This window comes from Natator depressus, chromosome 10 (genome assembly GCF_965152275.1).
Source record: "Natator depressus isolate rNatDep1 chromosome 10, rNatDep2.hap1, whole genome shotgun sequence".
NCBI classification, from domain to species: Eukaryota; Metazoa; Chordata; order Testudines; family Cheloniidae; genus Natator; species Natator depressus.
This window is the reverse complement of record NC_134243.1, coordinates 16,157,128-16,180,490: the sequence shown is the minus strand read 5'-3', so window position 1 is coordinate 16,180,490 and position 23,363 is coordinate 16,157,128. Positions and strand designations below refer to the sequence as shown.

The window sequence follows — 23,363 nt, the reverse complement described above, 5'->3', positions numbered from 1 at the left end:
CTTGAAGATCAACTGTGGCATCAGCCTCTGACCCCCATGTGTTTGTCTGTGAACAGATAGAAGCAATGTAATCTTTTATGGACTAGAAAACGTTAACAGAGAATGACTTTTAGCTTATCCCTACCTACCCCTCTCCCCTTCCTCAGCTAAGTACTACATATTGTTACAAATCACTTAGTATTAATTATGGTAGCATCTAGAGCAAGGGTGGGCAAACGTTTTGGCCCGAGGGCCACTTTGGGGTTGCAAAACTGTATGGAGGGCCAGGTAGGGAAGGCTATCCCCTTATCTGCCCCCTCCCACTTACTATCCCTGACTGCCCCCCTCCTTGTCCCCTAACCGCTCCCTGGGATCCTATCCATCCCCTGACTGCAGAACCTCCACCCCATCCAATCCCCTGACCCCTACCAAGCTGCTCAGAGCCGCATGTCTGGCAGCTGTGCTGCCCAGAGCTAAACACGCTACCGCTCTGCTCGGCAGGAGCGCACAACCCTGCTGCCCAGAGTGCTGCCAACGTGGCTGCGGGACAGTAGGGGAGGGGCTGGGAGCTCAAGGGCTGGGCAAGACAGTCCCATGGGTTGGATGTAGCCCATGGGCCATAGTTTGCCCAGCTCTGATCTAGAGCCCCCCTCCCCTCCAAGTAAGAGTAGGGGGCCCTGTTAAAACAAAATAAATAGTACTCTGCCACAAGGATTTTATTATCTAAAATTTTAAGTTTAAGAGCAGGTGCGAGAATTGGAAAGGGGACATGAGAACTAACTAATCTTTTAATCAATGAGTATGGCATATTTTTACCATTTCTTGTGTTTACTCTTCACTCTACTTGTGCTGAAGTTAAGATTTGAGCATGCAGCTGTAGTTCCAACTTATATGGTGAAAACAACTGCCTACCTCAGAACCTCACTTATGGTTAAGTGGGTTGTTTGGCTGAAATAAGTAAGTTTGTTCTAGCAATTAGGATTAATTTGGTTAGTTGGCTAAATAACTTACTGTATTTACACAGCATCTCCATCTTCCTGTGGACAATATCCTACTGCCCAAGTTTTTGAATAACTAAAACTCAACATACTTTCTAGTTTACTCACATGAAGTTTCTTTCATTATTAGCACAGGAAGATGCTGTTTTATGTCCATCGAGAGCAAACTAGCTTCAAACTGATTATTGCCTCTGAAGTCTCAGGTATTTTTCTGAATGCTTGTAAGGTTTGAGCACAATCAAATAGCTAATATGACAATTCTATCTATTCCTGTAACTGTATCCATAAAGTTTCTAATGTAGCAGCATTCATGAAGATTAGTATTTATGTATGTTGCACCTTTTCCAACATATTCCCACTTCAGAATTAACTTTTTTGGATAACTGATGCTTGAATATGTTTTGTTACAGCTTATCTTTGCCTTCCCCCTCTGTTGTCTTTAACTGTGAATTCGTACTGTTAGCACCCTGTGTTTTACGGTGCTGTATATAATAGGCAAGTATTTGAAAGTTAGATACATACTTTTGAGGAACTGGTAGATTGAGTGACTTCCCCTTTTTAAAAAACAAACAAACAAACAAACTTATCCAGTGACAGCAGATGCTTTGGTGGTGCTGTAGTTCTGTACTGCTGATAATTTTGTTGTATATATCAAGAGGTTGTTATAGCCATGTCTGATAACTGGCTTAGAAAAAGGAGGCCTGCAGACAGCAAATGTCTGCTGTATACCAAACTCTTCATTAAACCCTTAGCCATTTAACAATCAATAGCTGGGCAACTACTAGGAGCAATTAGACATGATTGACAAATCAGATTATGTAGTTACTAAGCAGGTACAGTAGAAAATGAGGCTGAAGTGGCAGGAACACTGGTCTTGGCCTTTTCCTTCTCAACCCTTCTTATTCAGTAGTAAAATTACTCCTGTTCCTAGCTCAGCCTGTGCTTCCATCACCCAGCTGTTAAATTTTCAAACAAGCTCCTTTGTGTTTTGCCAGTGTTGCCTCTCAGGTGGGAGGAGCTTCCCTGTATATGTCTGCGAAACTGTTATCCTCCTTCAAAACCCTTCCTTCTGTGATGCCTACAGACAGCATAATGGCTGGCTGCTGATGCCACAACCTATCATACTGACCACTAGTGCCCCATTGTTTCCTTATACTCTGTCTCAAGCTAGTTGTTGTCTGCCTTCGGCTATGTCTACACTACAGCTGGGATCAATGCTGAGATCGATCCACCAGCAGTCAATTTAGCAGGGCTAGTGAAGACCAACCAAATCAACAGCAGATAACTCTCCAGTTGACCCCTGTACTATACCTGATGAGAAGAGTAAGGTAAGTTGACAGGAGTTTCTCCTGTCAACTCTCGCAGTGTAGACTCCGCACTGACTCAACCTAAGGTACGTAGCTGGAGTTGCATAGCATAGGCTATGTCTACACTACTGTGCTAAGTCGACCTAGGTTTTAGGCTATGAACTCTTTGGGCTGGGGCTTTTCTTTGTTCCATTTATACACACCTAGCCCAGTAGAGGCCTGCTCCGAGTAGGTTCTCAGGCACTACAGTAACACAAATGAGTGGTGAACCACTTGTGGCAGCAGGCTCCCTATGCTTCTAGAGTCCCCCAGCCTCAAAGTGAGGAACAAGTTGCCAACATTGCTGCCTGCAGTAGTTGCCCTTGCTACATAATGAGTCGCGAAACAGGAACTGCAACAGACAGCCATCCCCAACAGTACAGGGAAGCAACTTTCTCACCTAGAGGGGATTGTGGAATGGGGGGGGGGGGGGGGAGGGAGGGGAGAGGAGGAGAAGAAAGGTGAGAGTAGTTACTCCCCTCCCACCTAGACACACCCCTCTTAAGTCTTTATTTCCCTAATTAGTTTTTTCATCTAAGCAAGGGTGGTATAGGCCAGCAAGTCTGTGAAATCCCTGCTGAGAGGGGGAAGTGAATCTATATAAATGAAGATGCCATCCACAATGACTTTAAGAACCCCTTCTTTGCATTGGTGGTGGTTTCACACATTTGGACAAAATCAGCAGCACAGACCCACTAACTTCAGCTGCAGGGATTTATTTGCCTTTCAGAAAAGTATTCATAATTTAGAATTTATTTTTTTTAAATAGGTGTTTATTTCAGTACACAACTGCTTACAGTGTAAGTGTCCAACCTATAAAACGGAATACTGTCTTACTGAAGGACAAGTATAAAATAACTGGAGACTAACTTACATTGTAGGAGGCAGACAAGACTTTATAATAGCAGCAGCAACTTAACTACAGCTGTAAAGTTTCTTTTATCATCATATGCCAACAGTTTATCTAGACAACAAGTAGACATTTATCTATAGCAACACTGACTAACAGTCAACACTTTAAAGAGTTAAGCTGCATTCCTACTCTTGTAAAATTATCAGATCACCTTTTAGTGCTGGTTATCTGGCTTCCATTTCTTCTTGGTTTCTCAGCCTTTACCATGTCCTGCCTTTCCTCCTCCCATTTGATGCAATGTTCATTCATATTCTGCATTTTCATTAGTTGAAGTTGGTCTTGCAATCTTTATTTTATTGGGAAGGAGGGATGGAAAGAAGGAAGGAGCAAAGAGGATTTAACTATATCTTGATGCCATCTCTTACATGTTGTATTCTGGTTCTTAAAGAGGTTTTGGGGTGGTTTTTGTTTTGTTTTTACTGCTGCTATTAAATAGGTCTACACAAGCTTGAGCTAAAATGGTGTAAAGCGATGAACATCATCATCCGATAAACTTCCTTGTCCAGTCTCCTTAAACACTTGGAGTAGGAGGCTTTATAGATTAAAGGAAGCCATTCCTTCATGGCAAAACTACCACAACTTGTAATGTTCCATCTTATCACATGACAAAAATGCACTTTTAGGCATACTAATAAGGAACAGTACATCAGAGACAATATACATAGTTCACAGTATCTTGCCTTAAAACATTGAACTATCTCAAATATTCATACCTTTACACCTAATCCAAGACATTTATGCTAAGGGGAAAGCGTTTACTGCATATGAAAACTTGGTACTGGCTTAAATTAAACCTAATACAGGCTGCTGTGCCAGTTCCCCCATATCTCTGTCAGGGCACATCCGTTTAGACTGATTACTACTAATTTGAGTCTGAAGCAGAGGTTTCCCACAGGTGGTATTTTAGTAAACAAAAATAGCCATAAGGCTAAGACTGAACATAACCTTTTTCATTTGTGAAGTAAGGAAAAAATTTACTCCAAATTTCTCACAATGGAAAAAGTATAATACAATCATTTCTCCTTAGGTCTACAGCTTCTGTAGCACACTGGGCATAGTGAGCTAGATTGTCAGTTGCTGCTGTGGAGAGGACAAACTCAGTATGCAAAACTTAAGCCAATTTTTCTACTTTTAAGACTGCCAACAACTACCACTGAACAATAACTTCTACTGTGTGGTAGGGGTCATTGCATGCACAGAGAATACAACAGACTAATGGGTTGACCGTATCATACATATTTACAGGTAAAGTGAACATACATTCAAGTTGAAGGGAGTGTACACATGACTGCAAGATATGTACAAACACCAGAGGGACCCTTAATGTTTCCCTTCTGGGCTAATAAAGAACTTTTCAGTGGGAAAACAGGTCAACAGCATAGTTAATACAAACAAGTGTTAGGGCTGAGAAGAGAGACGCTTATATTTTGTTCTATGTTCATCTATTTCTTGCTTTGTTTTTCTGATACAACTAAAAATTTCCTTAAAGAGAGCTTTATATTCAGGTATAGTATTTGTGGGTGAGCCAGTGAGTTCAACATTTCCATACTCTTGATCAGTAGCTGAACGGTCAGACTGGATGTTCCCCACACTAGAGTCTTTGGAACACAGTTTTGATGTTTGTACAGCCTTATGTTTCAAAGAATCTTCATCCATTTGACACTTCTTCAGAAGTTCCTCGTACTTAACCTTCAGAGCATTATACTGAGCATCCACTTCATTAAGCAAGGAGATGCCTCGCTGCTTCACAGCTTCAGCTCTTCTAATACAGGTTTCTTCATGGCCCTTTAGAAGGTCTCCACCTGCAGCACTGCTTAGGAAGGTCTCACTGCTACTTCTTTTTAGGGCCCTTTTATCAAGCTGGGGGATAGTCAAGGATGCATCCTCTGAAGGGCTTTGACTCATTTCCCTTTCTAAAGACTCTTTAAATGAAATAAAAAATGATTCTGGAACCAGATTCTCCATGCTGTTGACAAATGTGTTTTCAGACTGAAACATCTGCCGCATTTCAGCCACTTCCAATTCAAGCTCTTCTGCCCGAGCCTGGTATAAGTCTTTATCAACCAGCCTCTGTTCAAGGTCACAGTTCTCCTTTACCATAAGTTGATATTCCTCTTCCATTGTCACTCTCTTCTCCTTTTCCAGATTAAGTTGGGCTTCTAATACAGTCAATGCCTTTTTTAAGTTCTCATTTTCTTCTTCTATGGGACTCAGCTGACTATCCATTGAAGTAATTTTTTCTGCAAAAATATGATCGTAAACAAAATACCTGCAGAAACAAAAAGCGTCAGAGCTTAGATTTCCTATGACTTTTAGGCTGCCTCTTCTGAATAATACAGAGATTTAATTTAAAACTCCCTGTTGAAGAAAACTGGTTTCCAAACTGAACCAGCTTGGTAATTTAAAGTATCTATTTGTACAAAGTTACAATGCGTCAATAATCAAACAGACTGCTTTTCTACAGGGCTGTAGTAAATTCAGTACCCAGTGATACATGGTTCCCAATTCAGGTGGTATGGCAGCTCCTTAATTGCAATACCAAATTGTAGATATAAAACCTACTATACAAGCAGATCTGTAACCAGCATTCTTGAGACTTTCTAGAGTATTTCTTTGAGGCCACAAGATACAGTTTTCTACAGAACATTCCTAGTATTGGGAGAAGATAGACTGCATGATGATCCAATACGTTTTTTCCCCTTTTTAACTAGTACAATTCTCATAATGAAATGGATCTGCAAACTATAAGATACCCATATTCTGTAGTTTAAAAGTCTCAGCATTTCCACTATAAAACCTTAATGCCCAGAATGGTCATAAAATCCACTGTCAGAAATCTGATAAAGTTTCATATAAGCATGTTTTGTAATTCTAATTTAAAAAAAAAAAAACACCTCTTTAGTACGCACTATAGAAGTGTCAATATTAAAGCTTAAAAATGTAATAGCTTGATATACTTGTTTTAAATTGAACATAATGTAGATTAGGAATTACAATATTTAGCTCCAGATAGCAGATTTTATGAGTGCACATAACTGAAAAAAGACAGTTTTACTGTGCACCATGGTACATATAGTATGCTGCTTTATATCAGCTCTTGACTCATGTTATTCTGTTCTTAAGTTACCCATATTAGTAGCCTAGGTTAACTCACTAGAGTTTAGAAGTTAAGAGGTCAAGGCTAAATTTCATTTTTTATCCCATATCATGCTTAAGTATTGCACTATCTCCAACAGAGAATATATTGCAGTAACTAGGTCTAGCAGATCAAGTTTTAAGATTCAATTGCTCCTCTTAATCCTGAACTCTGACTTCTGCTAGTCTAAAATCAGCCCCTTCGAATGTTAAGTTTCTGTGCAATGTTTGCTTTATTGATTTTGCATGATTTGTTCCAAATTAGTCTTATTCCATGTCTGTTGACAACTATTCTGCCTGGGGAATAAGGAAGAGAACAGAAGGAAATCCCAGAGGTAGCATTCTAGGGAACTGTCAGAAAAAGTAGCAGAGAGAGTAGGGAAGGCTACAAAGTGTTTACACTAACATTCTCTGTATGATTAAGTGATAGACAAGCTGGAAAAAGTAGGCTTGTGAAGACTGCTTTGGTCTTAAACTCATTTGTCTGGAGTGACACTGACAGATTTTCTAGAAATGTACGTCTGATTTCTCTGCTCTGCTGCAAACAAGTGGATGAAAGATTTTAAAAAAATCTGCTTGCACAAATAAAATGACATAACTGAGTTAGCGTCTTACTTGCGAAGGTCATACAGCTCCTTCAAACACGAGAAGCTGTGCACTGATCGTGGCTGCTCAGATCTCTCATGGTTCATATGGCCTCGTCCAGATTTCTTCAATTCCTCCACTTGTCTCTGAAGGTCATCTATATGGGTTTGCAGACTTTCAATAGTCTCTGTCAGGCTGAAATTCATGAACATATAAAGCTGTTAAAGCCAGTCATGTTAAGTCAAGGGCATAACCAATAGCATAAACTCAGTCACTATCCGCTCAGTTTTGGTGTTTCTTCCTCTGGAAACTGCTCCACAGTTACCAGTGAGAAACAAAACCACATACTCAACCCAAAAGCCCAGTGATTAGACAATGGATAACAAGCCTCCCAAAAATGCATAAACTAATACATTCAGACTAGTATTCCTTTCCACTTCTTCAGTATAAAGAAAGTTGTTCCACAAAACTTTAGTTACCTTAATATCTTTTGTTGTGACACTCTACTATCCGCAACTAATTTTTGATTAGCATCTTCCAGTTCTCTTGCTGTAACATCCAGCTGTTCATAGACCTTTGCATGCTGGTCATTCATCTGACGTAAGAGCTCCACTTGCTTTGTAAGATACTATAAAATAATTTGCAGTTACCATCTTTACACTGCTAAAAATGTTTAATTCTACTTAGTGTAAGTTTTAACTTTAAATTCTTAAATCAGGATTTTCAGTTTGTTTCCCATAAATGTCAAGAATAATACAATGTACATTAGTTTTGATTGCAGAACTGTGGAAAGACATTGTACCCTTAAATAGCTCTGGAGTGTTATCCACAAACGAGAGCCCATTAGCACTTTTATATCTCAGGGTAAAGAACAAGGCACCATGCTACATGTGGTTTCCTTAAATTAGAATAAGGATGATTTAAATTACAACTTCCAGTTTGTAATTATGCAATGTACCAGCTGCAACACTGGGTTTTTACTTTGCATGGGCAAACCCTATCAAATCAGAATAAATTTCTCAGTGTATGAAGCTGCCCTAAATTTAAGGAGACTGATTTCAGTTTAGTCTTAAAAATGGAAACTGATATTTGGGTTACTATTTATCAGGAAGTACAAATTAGTACAAACTTTAATTACCCACAAGGGGTATTCTAGTTTATATAATCCCAATCAAAGGTCTGCTTTTTTAATTCTGTATGAAATGTTCTCACTGTAATCCTCTTTATTCAAGAAACTTAGCAGGTTGTTTATTTTGTAGTGATGAAACTGCTTTTAGAAAGCCTAGGATAAAGATTTCCCATGTAAGAGTACTAAGCCATCTTAAGTCCCTTGCTATTAGAAACACCTTAGGCTTTCCCTCATCTGAACATGTCTATATGGATTTTACTACACACAAATACTTCAAAGTTCCAGGTACCCTGCTTACAAATATGCACTAAGTCATTCCTGGACCAGAAATACCACAGACTTGTAGGACTAGAAGGGACCTCAGGAGGTCATTTAGTCTAATCCTCTGCACTCACAGCAGGACCAAGTACTATCTAGACCATCCCTGACAGGTGTTTGCCTAACCTGCTCTTAAAAAATCTCCAGTGATGGAGATTCCACAATCTCCCTAGGCAATTTATTCCAGTGCTAATTACCCAACAGGAAGTTCTTCCTAATGTCCAACCTAAATTGCCCCTACATAAGAATGGCCCTACTGGGTCAGACGAAAGGTCCATCTAGCCCAGTATCCTGTCTTCCAACAGTGGCCAGTGCCAGGTGCCCTAGAGGGAATGAGCAGAAGAGGTAATCAGCAAGTGATCCATCCCCTGTCACTCATTCCCAGCTTCTGGCAAACAGAGGCTAGGGCCACCATTCCTGGCTAAGCGCCATTAATGGACCTATCCTCCATGAATTTAGGTATTTCTTTTTTTAAACCCTGCTAGGGTCTTGGACATCACAACATCCTCTGGCAAGGAGTTCCACAGGTTGACTGTGCATGTTGTGAAGAAATTCTTCCTTTTATTTGTTTTAAACCTGCTGCCTATAAATTTCATTTGGTGTCCCCCTAGTCCTTGTGTTATGAGTAGTAGTAAACAACACTTCCTTATCTACTTTCTCTACACCGGTCATGATTTTATAGACTTCAATCATATCTCCCCTTAGCTGTCTCTTTTCCTTGCTGCAATTTAAGCCCATTGCTTCTTGTCCTATCCTCAGAGATTAACAAAAACAATTTTTTCTCCCTCCTCCTTGTAACAACCTTTTATGTACTTGAAAAGCGTGATGCCTTGTCTCAGTTGTCTTCTCTAGACCAATTTTTTTCAGTCTTCCCTCATAGGTCATGTTTTTTAGACCTTTAATCATTTTTGTTGCTCTTCTCCGGACTTCCTCCAATTTGTCCACATCTTTCCTGAAATGTGGCACCCAGAACCGGACCCAATACTCCAGTTAAGGCCTAATCAGAGCAGAGCGGAAGAATTACTTCTTGGGTCTTGCTTACATCACTCTGGCTAATACATGCCAGAATGATGATGATTTTTTTTTATTTTTTTTTTTGCACAACAGTGCTACATGGACTCATTTAGCTTGTGATCCACTATGACCCCCAGATCCCTTTCAGCAGTACTCCATCCTAGGCAGTCATTTCCTATTTTGTATGTGTGCAACTGATTGTTCCTTCTTAAGTGGAGTATTTTGCATTTGTCCTTAGTGAATTTCATCTTATTTACTCCAGACCATTTCTCCAGATCATTTTGAATTTTAATCCTGTTCTCCAAAGCACTTACAACCCTTCCTGCATGGTATCATCCACAAACATTATAAGTGTACTCTCTCTGTCATACTGAATAGAACCAGACCCAGAACTGATCTCTGTGAGACCCCACTTGATAGGTCATTTCACTTTGACTGTGAACCACTGATAACTACTCTCTGGGACCAGTTTTCCAACCAGTGGGGTGCTCCCACCTTAAAGTAGCTCCATCGAGGTTGTATTTGCCTAATTTGCTTGAGACGGTCATGTGGCACAGTATCAAAAGCCTTACTAAAATCAAGTTATACCCCATCTACTGCTTCCCCTATCTACTAGGCTTGTTACACTGTCAAAGAAAGCCATTAGGTTGGTTTGACATGATTTATTCTTGCCAAATCCATGTTGAATGTTACCTAGAAAATAAGGTGATAAGTGTGTGCAAATTGATTGCTTAGTTATTTGCTTCATTATCTTTAGAAGAAGTTTAAAGTCAAGTTCACGTTATTGTGAACTAGTTTGTCGTAAAGAAGTTGAACATAGAATATTTCTTGAAGTATTAGGTTCTAAATTTAACCACATTTTACACAGTTGGATGCTAAATGTTCAAAGTCATCCACATTGAAATTGTCTGAAAGATTTCTAGATTAGGAGCAATTACTCTTGTAAGTGGCCTACTAATTATGTAATCAAAGCTTCTAATATTCTACTTAATCTTTTACAGCATTAGAAGGTTGATGGCTTTACATTTTAGGTAATTTAAGAAGCGATTACAAGTTCATCTAGGGCTATGCACTGCTACAAACAAACTACTAAAAGATCAATCTGATAGATGTTGGTTAGATCCTTTTGCAACCCACGGGCACGTGACACAGGATTCATACAAGAATAGCATGTGGATTAACCAACAGAATCTCAGTGTGACCCATTTCAGATTAACTTTCCCTGTCTGCTAGTCTCAAAGAAATTGGAAACGTTCATGGTTTCTTCAACAGTGAAAGGTGACTGAGCATAAAACATGAAGATTAGAGTTCTGAATTTAGGTGCTTTAATGCATAATAAAGAACCCACTGAACAGCAGCCTATGCTGACAGACTATACTTTAGGTGTAATGGAACAAGAGCAACATGGGGGAGAAAGAGTAGATTCCTCCCTTTCTCAAGAAACTACACTTCATCTCACCTTGCATGCCTGATGTCAGGGTAACTTGAAAATATGCAGGAGATGAGAGCAGAAACCCCAAATGCAAACATCAAAGTTTATAGTGGCTTTCCCGATATTTCAGAAATTCACACTAGCATTTACATCGATTGCAAGGGAAATAGGAAAACTTAATATGTAGCTGCAAGTGATAAACTGCCAAGCAGGTTTACACTCCACTAGATCATTATGAAAAAGAGAGCTGTAACGCCCCACATTTGGATTTACAAGAGATGCCAAGATTAGTCTCTGTTAGTTTTTCTGGCAGTAGTTTTAATCTGCCATTGCAGCATTTATTACATCCACCATGATTAGTTACTAGCATACGTGTCAGTGCAAAGGTCAGATATAATGATCAGAGACTAAATACCTAATGATGTCAAGCGTTTAAAACTTTAGTTTTAACCTTCAAAGTAAGGATTATGAACAGTTCTACATGTTTCAGTTCCCTTAGCTCTTCCTATGCAGCGAAGACAAGAACATAAAAACGGCCATACTGGGTCAAACCAAAGGTCCATCCAGCCCAGCATCCTGTCTACCAACAGTGGCCAATGCCAGGTGCCCCAGAGGGAATGCACCTAACAGGTAATGATCAAGTGATCTCTCTCCTGCCATCCATCTCCACTCTCTGGCAAACAGAGGCTAGGGGCACCATTCCTTTCCCATCCTGGCTAACAGCCATTAATGGACTTAACCTCCATGAATTTATCCAGTTCTCTTTTAAACCCTGTTATAGTCCTAGCCTATACAACCTCTTCAGGCAAGGAGTTCCACAGGTTGATTGTGCACTGAGTGAAGAAGGCAGTTGTCTTTTGAAATGAAACATACACAAATTGTATTATGTGCAACACTAACTTTCTGTAATAAAGATCAGGTTAAATTAGTATTTTTTTTAAAATAAACTCTCAGGAAATCTACACGAATAAAGCAGACGCAACAAGTCTCTTTAGATAGCTACTCTCAAGTAACGTGTGTAGGACAGATTCTTTCAGTTTATTCATTTGGCAAGCTTATAGCATTTCCTTGCCATCTCTTCATAAAATGAGTGCATTACAAGGTGATGGACATAAGAACGGCCATATACAGGGTTAGACCAATGGTCCACCAGTATCCAGTCTCTGGTAGTGGCCAGTGCCATATGCTTCAGAGGAAATGAACGCAACAGGGCAATTTCAAGTGATCCATCCCCCATCATCTAGTCCCAGCTTCTGGCAGCTGGAGGTTTAGGGACACCTGGAGCATGGGATTGCATCCTGACCATCTTAGCTAGTAGCCATTGACCGATAATCTCATGGAGGATAGGTCTAATTCTTTTTTGAACCCAGTTATGCTTGTTGCCACAAGTCAATTGTGTGTTCTGTGAAGAAGTACTCCTTTTTTTTTTTGTTTTTAAACCTGCTGCCTATTAATTTCATTGGGTAATCCCCTAGTTCAGAGGTTCTCAAATTGCAGGGGCATGGAATGTATTCAGGAGGGAGTTGAGAATCTTTTGGCAGGAAAAAAAAACTTACTTCACACATTTTACCCACAGCAATGAGTAACTGGTAAAGCTGATTCCTCCAGACATATCAGATAGCACTGTGCATTTGACTCTAGATGGCACTGTGCATTTTGACAGATCTGTTAAGCTTGCTTAGCATTATACAAAGTCGTTGCCATCTGCATGTTAATCTGTTTGCTACGATGCAATGTGCATGTTTATTTATAAGCGTGGACCACAATCACTGTTTTGCTTTTGCTCTTATTACAATGGATCGTTGGCTCATTCATGCAGCAGAAAAAAAAAAACCCATGAAAAACAAAGAAGCAAAAAATGATTCAAGTGAAGCACCGCTGCTGCGTATATGGCTATATGTACTTGTGTGGCTGAGAGGTAGAGGGGGAGAAGAGGGTATAAACTACTACAGACAAAAAGAAGGGGGGCATGATCAAATAAGTTTGAGAATCACTGCCCTAGTTCTTGTGTTATGTGAAGGGGTAAACACCACAACACTTTCTTTGCATCATTCACAATTGTATCGACTTCTATCATATCCCCCCTTAGTCATTTCTTTTCTAAAATGACTAGTTCCAGTCTTTTTAATCTCTCCTCATATGGAAGCTGTTCCACTCTGATGTACATTAAGGTGCAGGGAAGGGCAATGAAAATGGTGGGAGGATGGGAGACCTAAAGTTTCTGTAGTTGCTCTAAGAGTTTACATACTTCAGACCCTAAGGATCAATCTTATTTGTGAACTATTTAGATTCATGGGACTCGGGAGACATTTCAAGGTCTCTGAATAAACAAATACAGATAGGTTGGGTTTGTTGGGTTGGTGGCTTTAACTCCAGCATTGTTTTGCTTTTTTGTTGTCCTTTATATTACAGAATGAGCTGGATAGAGAGACTAGATCTACCATGATTTAATAGGGGGGAAAAAGGTCAAGTAAGCTGTGGGAGGTATGTCAGTGATCAGCAATACAAAGGTATCCTTAGAAGAGGGCACTTTTTGTCTATACTGTGCACCAGTTAGCTGTTTTTTTTAAAAAAAGAAAATTCATACAAGGGAAACCTGCAAGCATCCTAGAATTTAAAATGCCATGGCATTATTTGCTTGCATATGCAACCTAATACAAATGTTGGATTAAAGCTGTAGTGACTGCCATTATTGTACTGAAAGATCATTTCAACATTCTCTAAATTGCAGGCAGATATATACACTTTACTTTAAATTGATTACTGCTTTAATACTACTTGCATCATGTGGGCTATTCAGTTATGTAAATTCTTCTTAAGTACCAGTCACAGTTCATTTCATTAATTGAAAAGTTTAAAGTGTCTATCAATGGATGACTGAAATGTTGAAAACTCTGTAAATAGAATAAGTTCTTTGCAATTGACTTTAACACTTGTTGATCAGACTAAAATATCAAATATAGAGCATGCAAAAATATCACTGCTCTCTATAGTGTAATTACAGGACGCCTTGTGTGCACGGCAGGGGTCTCCAGACTTTTTGAATCGCATGCCCCCAGGGCCAGCAAAAAAAAGGAAGCAAAAAAACCTCAAACAAACAAAAAAACTGCTGCCAGCATGCCGCCGAAGAATCAAAGGTCCAGGAGCACTCCTTCGGCAGCGTTCCTCCTGTTGCGCACCCCCACAGATGGTCTTGCACACCCCCACGCATGGTCTTGCGCACCCCACTTTGGGGACCACTGATGTACGGCTTGATGCCATTTGTTAAACTTACAATTTTTCTGTGTGTGAAGATATTTGTGGAAACAGCTAGTCATACTATTTCAAATAATGCAGGCTTTTCAAAAACCTACAGAGATTTCTTCTACATATATTTTCTGGATTTGTTAAGAAAAGTAATCCACCCACATCATGTATTTAGATAGAGAAACCCTTGTTTTAAACAGTATCTATTTCTGAAACCGCTAGTTTATACAAACACTTGTCATTATAGTTATAGAAGTTAAATTTAGTGAAGATCCAAAGATTCTACTGAGAGGAAACTGAGTCTATGCATGTTATCAAGCTTTAGAAATTCTAGAATCAAACTAAAATTAACTGCAAGAGGCATTCAGAGTGTCTTCTTGGAAGATGAAGTTTTGAAGGAGTCAAAATCAAGTTTCATGGTATCCAAATGATTTCAATGTCCACACTACAAGGTTATCAAACTCTGCAATAGAACTCACCCATACGCCTTAAAATTTACCTCTATTTCTTGTAGTTGCTCTTGATTGGTTGCATACATTTGCTGCAAAGATTCCTCCAGTTCTGTGTTACGATCCAATAATGTCTTCCCAAGCTCAGCAGCAAGATGCAGATCTAAATAAATAAATAAATAACCTGCCTGTAAATTTTAAGACCCAATTTCTGCAATCTGACCATTACTATGTTATTTCAATTAAATTCTCAGGGTTATAACTGTGTCCAAGTACAAGCTTTTATGCTCCAATACACATTCTTTGGGACTGAGGCTAATTCTCCATTTTCCATTCACTCCATCATCATTTTTAGTCTCCTCTCCACCGCATTAGTTTTACTTTCCTCACCTGATCGCTCTTTGCCTTCTGTCGTTCCTCATCTACATCTAACTATTCACTTTGTCCCTACGCAGATGAGAATGATACTCCCCAACATGGTAGGCAGAGAGCAGCATAAACACAAGGCCCAGTAGTGCACCACCAAGTGGCTCTTACCCTAGATCTGTCAATTAGCTATAACTGCTAACCCCACACTAATAAGTTAGTCGGGGTTTTGAGAGGGGAACAAAAAGTAAAAAGGCTGTTAAGTACTGGTTAGGCCAGGCTGGAACAATATTTGATGTCCTCTTACTCCTCCAACCACCCCAAAAGGCAACCCAGCCCATGTAGCACCATTAGACAATCAGCTGAAGATTTTCAAACACTTTTTCTGATGAAATAGGAAGTTAAATAATGTGCTTGGATATGTATTGTGTGTCTCTTGACTTATGAACAGCACCAGACAATGGTTAATTTCCTTTTCTCAAAAAGATTCTAAATGCTATTTGTTCTCAAAGATATTTGAAACTCAACCTAATCCTCCTCAGCAACCTCCAGAGTTCCTATGAATATAGCTGGTTGTTTTTTGTTGTTGTTTTTTAAAAAGAATAAGGAATCCACACATATACAGGGACTACAGGTAAATTTGGATGCCCTCCTTTAACTATAGCATGGATTAGTAAATTCCAAGCTTATGAAAGAATGATATGCAATAAGTAGCACATTATTAGTCCTTATGTTGCATGCATCTCACACTTTGTGTGACAATGGAGATCACTAATCTAGGTTACTGCTAGAGTATTAACCCCCCTAAACATGGTATTATATTTCATATAAAGAGAAGTGCAGAATTCAATAGTTATGTTGCAATTCCTTATACAAAGTTTGTAATTTTCCACCTCTTCCACATCACTTGGACCACGACCAGATTGCCATATACATGCAACCTGGCAATACAATCTTGTTAATTTTTAGATATTTGGAACTATCATCATAAATGGTACAGTGCCAGAATACAAGGAAAGACAAGCGAAGGAGAATTTAGAATTCTTTCTGCCAGGATTTAAAAGCGTGTATAATATATACGAGTAGTACAGATAATCGGCTGGAATATGAACTCCAATATTTCTTTAGGTTGGAAGTTCAAATGCCCTTGTTTTTATCTTGTTTCATTTTAGTTTGATAGCTTATCTCTATCTAGTTGATGTAATAGAGTAGAACCCTGTCAAAAATTGATTTGGGCAGCCTTCGCTTAGACAGCGTATTCAAATTATCACTACATTCTGATGCATAAGCCAAAGAACTTCCCAAACAGATATGCACAGAAACTTGAAATCTTTCAACAGGGTGTTCTGAGAGGTATTAAAGTGCTTTAGCAGATCAAATAATCCATGAATTATATATTCTTTACTTGTACAAGTTGTTCTCAAAGGTTTCCTACTTTGCTAAGTAAAAAAGAAAAAAAATTCCTTGCAATCTGATTCTTAAAACAAAGGCCACTGATCAATGAGAAAGAAGGGCAAGATCTGCACCAGTAAGAGTAAGTAAATGTAAACCCCACACCCAATGACTACTAACAGCAGTAAGTCATAGGCCACATCCACAATAGGAGAAAAAAAATGTATTAAATACACACTAACATGCCCATGTTTAGAAGTTTAATACATGCTAATCATCCAAGTTAAACTTTTTTTTCTACTGTAGACAAGGGCTCAAGACTCCACTGTACTATAGTAGTTGTTAGTCCCATATCTTGCAAGTTAACTGCTAGTTGTAGAAAAGCAGTGCCAGAGGACATGACATCAAAACATTGTACTGGGATTCTGATACTCCAGCAAGTTTATGTAAATTGTATACATCAAAATACACCGTATAACTTAATTGAATAGTGGGGAAATAAACACTGCATTAATTGATGTACATAAGAAAACAGAAATAAAGTTGTTCTCTGGTGATATACTGCTAAATAGTTCAGCGATTAAAGGTTAGTATGTCATTCTATAGTGACATCAATGCAATCTTCTTGCATCACACTCCTTATGTCATTTTAGAATTACAGCTAATCTCCTCAAACTAAAAGGCTCATTACCCAGCAAACAGAAGTCTCTCTTACCGCATCCAAAGGTTATATAAGCCAATATTAAGTTAATTTTGTTTATGAATACAAAGTGCTAGAATGCACAAAATACTTGTGTCATGTAGTGGGTATATCCCTGCACTTTTTATAAAATGGTCATAATAAAGGGAGAACTTTTGTCTCTTCTAACCTTGTAGGGGTTGAAAGAATAATTCTGATCATGGGTCCATTTGTTAAGAAGTGCAAACCCAGCTACAGCTTCATTTTCTGGGCTCTCTACAAATTTCCCAATCCTTACCAACTTTATTTAAGACATTTTGATTGATGTTTCCTTGCAACCTACAGAGGCAGAAAGTGTAAACTTTCATTTTGATTAACCAGAGGCAAAGATAAAGTTTAAACTGGCAGTCAGAAGTAGCCCCTTTTATTTTTCCACATGTCTCTCTTCAGGGTAATTCCTGCAGTCTAACTTCAGTGAGTCTATAATCCTCCGTAAAATGGTATAGAAATATAATCCTATTTTACAAATTCTAAACCAGAGGTGGATAAACAACAGCCTGTGGGACCATCCTGCTCGGCCTCTGAGCTCCCGGCTGGGGAGGCTAGCCCCCGGCCCCTCCCCTGCTGTCCCCCCTCCCCTGCAGCCTCAGCGCGACGCCAGCGCTCTGGCCCGCCGCTCCTGCCAGGCAGGGCGGCAGTGTGGCTGCGAGCACCTGCCACTCTGAGCAGCGTGGTAAGGGGGTGAGGGATTGGATAAGGGGCAGGGGGTTTCAGGGGGCAGACAGGGGGCGGTTAGACAGGGTGGAGGTTCGGGGGGGGGGCAGTCAGGGGACGGGGAGCAGGGGGCTTGGATAGGGGGTGGGGTCCCAGGGGCCGGGGGTGTGGATAGGGGTCGGGGCAGTCAGCGGACAGTGAGCGGGGGGGGGGGGTGGATAGGGAGTGGGATCCTGGGGGGCGGTTAGGGGCAAGGGACAAGGAGCAGGGGGGTTGGATGGGTCAGTGGTTCTGAGGGGGGTGGGAAGTGGGAGGGGGGCAGAATCCAGGCTGTTTGGGAAGGCACAGCTTTCCCTACTTGGCCCTCCATAAAGTTTCACAACCCAGATGTGGCCCTCGGGCCAAAAAGTTTGCCCACCCCTATTCTAAACCAAAACACACTAGCCTTGGGTATCCAGCAGCCATATAATCATTAAAGCCATTCAACAATTTGTAGCAACTTTTTCTGTTACCTCAAATAATGCAGTGTTCCAGCTTTTACTTTGTCATTACATAAGGCTCTATACTTTAAATAAGACACAGAATAAGATTCTGTTAAACAAAGAATGTGTATAACCCTTAGAATTACTCAGAACACCCAAAGGTAAACATTTTGTCCCAGATCCTCAAAGGTATTTAGTGCCTAACTTTCATTAATTTCAGTGGCAGTTAGGTCCAGATCCACAAAGATATTTAGGCTCCTATCTCCTGGATTTGTTTCAGAGTAGCAGCCGTGTTAGTCTGTATTCGCAAAAAGAAAAGGAGTACGTGTGGCACCTTAGAGATGGCTCTAAGCATACTTTACAAAAAAAAAAGTGTATCTAGAAGTGCAGTTAGAAGAAATTAAACTATGCATATAAACATGAAGTTACATATGCATGTATGTCAGTACATATTTTTAGTATTTACTGAGCACTTCAAACATACAAAGTGATATGCAAGTATTCCTGTCTATATGGAACACCTAAGTACATGCCGCAGATTTAAACATACAGTACTCTGTTAGCTTGACACAAGATTCGCAGAAGCATTGATATTTTCTTGTAGGAAATATTCACCATTCTTCGCAGAGAATCTGTTGGCTTTCTTATGATAGGCAGGAAAACAGGTGGAAAAGCCCAAGAAAACGTGTTAAAAAAACAAACCCATTGTTTAAATACAGGCAAAGAAGTGAGAGATTTTGGTCTGTACTAAAACTCCAGTGTATTTTTAAGCACTGCAGAAAGGATCTACTTTCTAATGAAACAATTTTCGGCAATGTTGAGCACCCATAAACCCCAGTGAAATAAATGGGAGCTACCGGTGTATAACATCTTTGGAGAAAAAAAATAATCAGTGCCATTAGCATATGGGATAAAGAGCATTAGCTTTTTTAATTTACTCAGCTGATCCTGCAAACTAAGTATGCTGACGTCCAGGGGAGTTTGGCCAGTAAAAGGACTACTCAGCCAAGTAACAGGTTTCAGAGTAGCAGCAGTGTTAGTCTGTATCTGCAAAAAGAACAGGAGTACTTGTGGCACCTTGGAGACTGACAAATTCATTAGAGTTCATTAAGTGTGTGCAAGGTGTGTCTGACATAATCAAGAAAAATAAATAATCAGCTATAGGACTTAGATGTCCAGATGAATAAGGAAACAAAGAAATGTAAATTCTGTCTTTAAAAGGTTCAGTACAATATAGCTGCTGTCCCTCTGCACTCAATTTCTTAGCTGTGATCTCAGGTACTGTAAATTTATGCCAATGTGTTAATGAAATCCCAACAGATGTGTGGGGAAGGTCACTTTTCACTATGAGGCTAAAGTTATTGTGAGCCACAGTCATCCGTTCTTACTTAAATAATGCAAATTAAAGTCAGTCACTTTATGGGTTACTCGTCTCTAGGTAAAATAATGCGAGTAAGATTTTGGTAGTGCTATCTCTGGTGCTCATCGTGTTTAATTATATCTGGAATTTCCACTAAAGTGAGACTTAGAAGCTGTTCTTACTATTACATTAAACATTTCTCACTTAATTACACTTGAGTACAAACCATGCTGACACTGTTACTATAATTGGGGCGAAGTCAAGATTTCCCCCTCCCCTCAATGTTTTAATACTCTACATAAGAGGATTCGAGAACTTGGTACAGCAAAATGATACTTTCAACAACAGAAGAGACTACTAAGCAGTCCAGGTTTAGCACCAGATCCTTGCTTTTAAGCAAGCTTTAGAATGGTCACTATGGAATGTATATTGTACCCTTCATTCCAGATTGTAATCTACTCAATCCTTTGCTAGTTTTCGAAAAACAGCATTATGATCACTTTCCTTATTTGAGAGAAGCCTTTTCAGAAGGTCAATACACTGCAACAAAATGCAGTCCTACGAAAGTAGGGAATTGCTCCTCCCCATTCTTGAATATTTCAAACATGAAAACTCACTTCAAGCAACATTATGCTTTAACAAGAAGTCTGACTGGATATTAAATTCTCAATTTTTAAAAGTGGAAGTTTCTGGAGTGTATTGTTCATAACACAATCAAAGTTTTGGTCTGAACTTTGACCTACTTTGAATTTTCAAATCCTAAGAGTTAAAATGTAACTACTCAACTGCTAAGGGAGTTAGGGGTTTTAGTTAATTTTAAGGGATCCTCAAAAACATCCTGATCTCTCTTGGCAGCGCCATCCAATATTATTCTTAGAGTGGTGCTTATTTTAAAATTATGCTAATGCACAGATCTTTTGACATAATGGGTGCTATAAAAATCATTGGCAGATAAAAAAACCCCACCATTTAGCTTCAGTTCTACTCAATAGACAAAAAGTCAATATTTGCCAGAGTTTAAAGTGATGGGAAATATTTTCAAACTTCCTAACAGTATTGCAGACAATAGAACATTTTAAAAAAGCAGTATGGGGAAAAAATCCCTTTACAGGAAGTTTACCTCCTGCTTTGTGATTTTTTTACTATTGTCTTTTTTTGGCACAGCTAACAATCACTTATACTTAGGGCATTTTATAATAAGAGAATCTGTATATAAGTCTATTTGATATATGAGAATCCCTTAACCATCACTGAAATGCACTAACTTGTGAGGTGGAACTTAGAAGCACAGCACAAAACAAGAGTTTGGTACAAGGAATAATAATAATTAAAAAAAAAGATTCAACTAGATTCAGATCAGACCAAAGGAACACCATTATAAGGCAGAAGCGAATCACAGTACACTTCATGAGGCAGCTTAGGTGATTCACACAGCCATGTTTACCTTTGAATAGTGACAGCTTTACAATGGATTGGAAAAAAGGTCTAAATCATTAGAGAATAATTTTAGATGGTTCACCAGTTTTTCTAGGCAACAGCAAACTATTTATGGTTATGTGATCATATAAAGTTACAATCCAAGAAAACTATTGTTTTTGAGTATGAAGCACTGAAAAATAGCTATTCAACAGTTAGCAAAGTCAGTAAAAACATACAAAATTCCAGACTTATTCTGACCTTAGAGAGATGGAATTTTTGTTGTTAGCTGCATGACTTTAGTATGAAAACAGTGATTTTTTCTCCCCTACTTTTATTCTTTATAGTGCAATAGAATCTATCAGCCCCAGGCATGGATCAGGACCCCACTGTGCTCGGCACTGTACAAACAGAACAAAAGGACTGCCTCTACCCCAAAGAGTTTATATGAGGAAGAGCTTAGAGAAATCAAGTTTTAATTAAATCTAGTTTTGAGTATGCCACTTTTCTCAATCTTCCAGTTCTGAGCTGGTCATTTAAGAATGTACATAGGGTTTTAAAAAATAAGTCTAAATACCAATTTTAAACATTGTTAAATCCAAAGAAAATTATTCTACATTCGTTCCAATTAATGCCTACAAGAAGTTAAGAAAACTGATAATGCTATACAGTCAGTCCACTACTGTGCCTCAGTGCCTACTTACCAGCTTTATAAAATACAGAGAGAACTACTGATGAAAAAGCACTATAAGAGCTACATATATATTATTAAGATAAGCAAATTTCTATTGGAATTATTCAATGAATGTTCACAGTAAGTTGTAAACAGGACGTGTGTAAAGAGGAGCTAAGAGCAGTAACTGACCACCTACACATAATAAAGATGTTCCAGTATTTACTATGTGACAGGTTTCAGAGGTGTAGCCCTGTTAGTCTGCATCAGCAAAAACAAGGAGTCCTTGTGGCACTTTAGAGACTAACAAATTTATTTGGGCATAAACTTTCTGATGGAGTGGGTTATACCTCAAGAAAGCTTATGCCCAAATAAATGTTGTTAGTCTCCAAGGTACCACAAGGACTTCTCCTAGTATTTACAATGTAATCAATTGCAAGGCCTTTAATTACAGGTAGGCAGGAGGCGGAGACAGGGTGTGGAAACCCCTAAGTATTATTTACAACTAGCTCTATTTTAAGCAAGCACTGCAGCTAAAGCAAAAGCACTCTCTTGACCGAGCTGCTTTATGTAAGAGGTACAGCTTTTCAGAGAGTGGCACACAGACTAACCCCTAAAAAGCGAACGAAATTAAGGGAAGAACCAGTCCTTAAACCAGGTGCACAAGCCACCCTTTAAATGCAGGGTTTGTTTTGCAGAAATCCGTATTCCTACCCAGTCACACACGGTCCAGAAGCCATGACTGTGAAGGTGGCACGATACCATTGCGCCCTACGGTACTTTGCTATTCCTGGTTAGCCTCCCGTTAACCCCCCGGACCCCTAAGACGCGGCACGATGGCAAACGCCCTGCAGCTTCAATTGTTAGAGAAGAGCCCTCTCCCTCCTCCTGTGCGCCCCCAGCCTGGAGCGGTCTCCCATTTCCTCCCTCTCGAAGAGAGCCCCCTCCCCTTCTCCCAGCCCCAGCCTCTCGGGGCCAACTCTACCCTTCTGTCCTCTGCCCCCCGCCCGCCCTTTTCCTCCTCTCCCGCGGCGCGGTCCCCTCAGCCACCGCCCCCCCCGCCCGCGCGCTCACACCCCTCCTCCCCGCTTTCTGTCCCATCCCTCCCCCGGTCCCCGTTTCCCTTCTGCCCTCCTCTCCCCCACATCATTCCCCGTCTCCGACCCACCTCATAGAGAGCCCCCCGCGGGACCTACCTGCCCCCACCCCCGCTCTCATAGGGACCCCCCCCAGAGACTTATCTGTCTCCCCCGCGCCAACCCCTGAAGCATCAGCCGCCACAGAAGGCTCCTTCAGCGCCTTGGTCAGCGGGAGCCGGTGCCCTGCGCCCGGAGGGGCGAGCCCCGTCCGACGGGCATCCTCCACGCGGAGCCCGGCCGGGCTGCTCACCTTGCTGCAGGTCCTGCTGATCGTACCAGGGCTCATCGTCGCGGATCTCGAACTCCTCCACCAAGCTGTCGGCCAGCATCGCGGCCCCGGCTGCGCGGGCGGGCGGGCGAGGCAGTGGCGCCGGCGTAGCGGCAGCCCGAAGGCTCCTCGCGCTCACAGCTAACCGAACCGCGGCGCAGGGCGAGCCGGGGATCGCTCAGCTCCTTTAAAGCCGCGGCCGGACTTTGCCGAGCGCTTCCGGATTTTGCCGAGTCCCCCCCCTCTCCCGGCCGGGCCCACACCGCAGCCGGCAGCAACGTGGCATCAGCAACCGCCTTCTTACTCACCAGGGGAACGATTATTCAAAAC

The 23,363-nt window shown here is 40.4% G+C and overlaps 1 protein-coding gene across 1 annotated transcript; it reads right to left on the bottom strand.

Moving 5' to 3' along the window:
* Positions 1–2,864: 2,864 nt before the first annotated feature.
* Positions 2,865–23,360, bottom strand: CDR2 (cerebellar degeneration related protein 2). Its single transcript, XM_074965307.1, has 5 exons — positions 23,016–23,360; positions 14,595–14,707; positions 7,436–7,584; positions 6,987–7,151; positions 2,865–5,505 (listed from the first exon to the last, which is right to left on the bottom strand). The coding sequence occupies exons 1-5, from the start codon at positions 23,092–23,094 to the stop codon at positions 4,635–4,637; spliced, it is 1,377 nt and encodes a 458-aa protein (XP_074821408.1). The 5' UTR covers positions 23,095–23,360; the 3' UTR covers positions 2,865–4,634.
* Between the last annotated feature and the right edge of the window lie 3 nt (positions 23,361–23,363).

Excerpts from the sequence above, each read along its gene's own strand:
- CDR2 (XM_074965307.1), bottom strand. The coding sequence starts at position 23,094 with ATGCTGGCCGACAGCTTGGTGGAGGAGTTCGAGATCCGCGACGATGAG. Across the intron at positions 7,585-14,594 it reads AGCAACTACAAGAAATAGAG|TATCTTACAAAGCAAGTGGA; the intron begins GTAAATTTTAAG and ends ATTATTTTATAG. Across the intron at positions 7,152-7,435 it reads TCACAACAAAAGATATTAAG|CCTGACAGAGACTATTGAAA; the intron begins GTAACTAAAGTT and ends CATGAATTTCAG.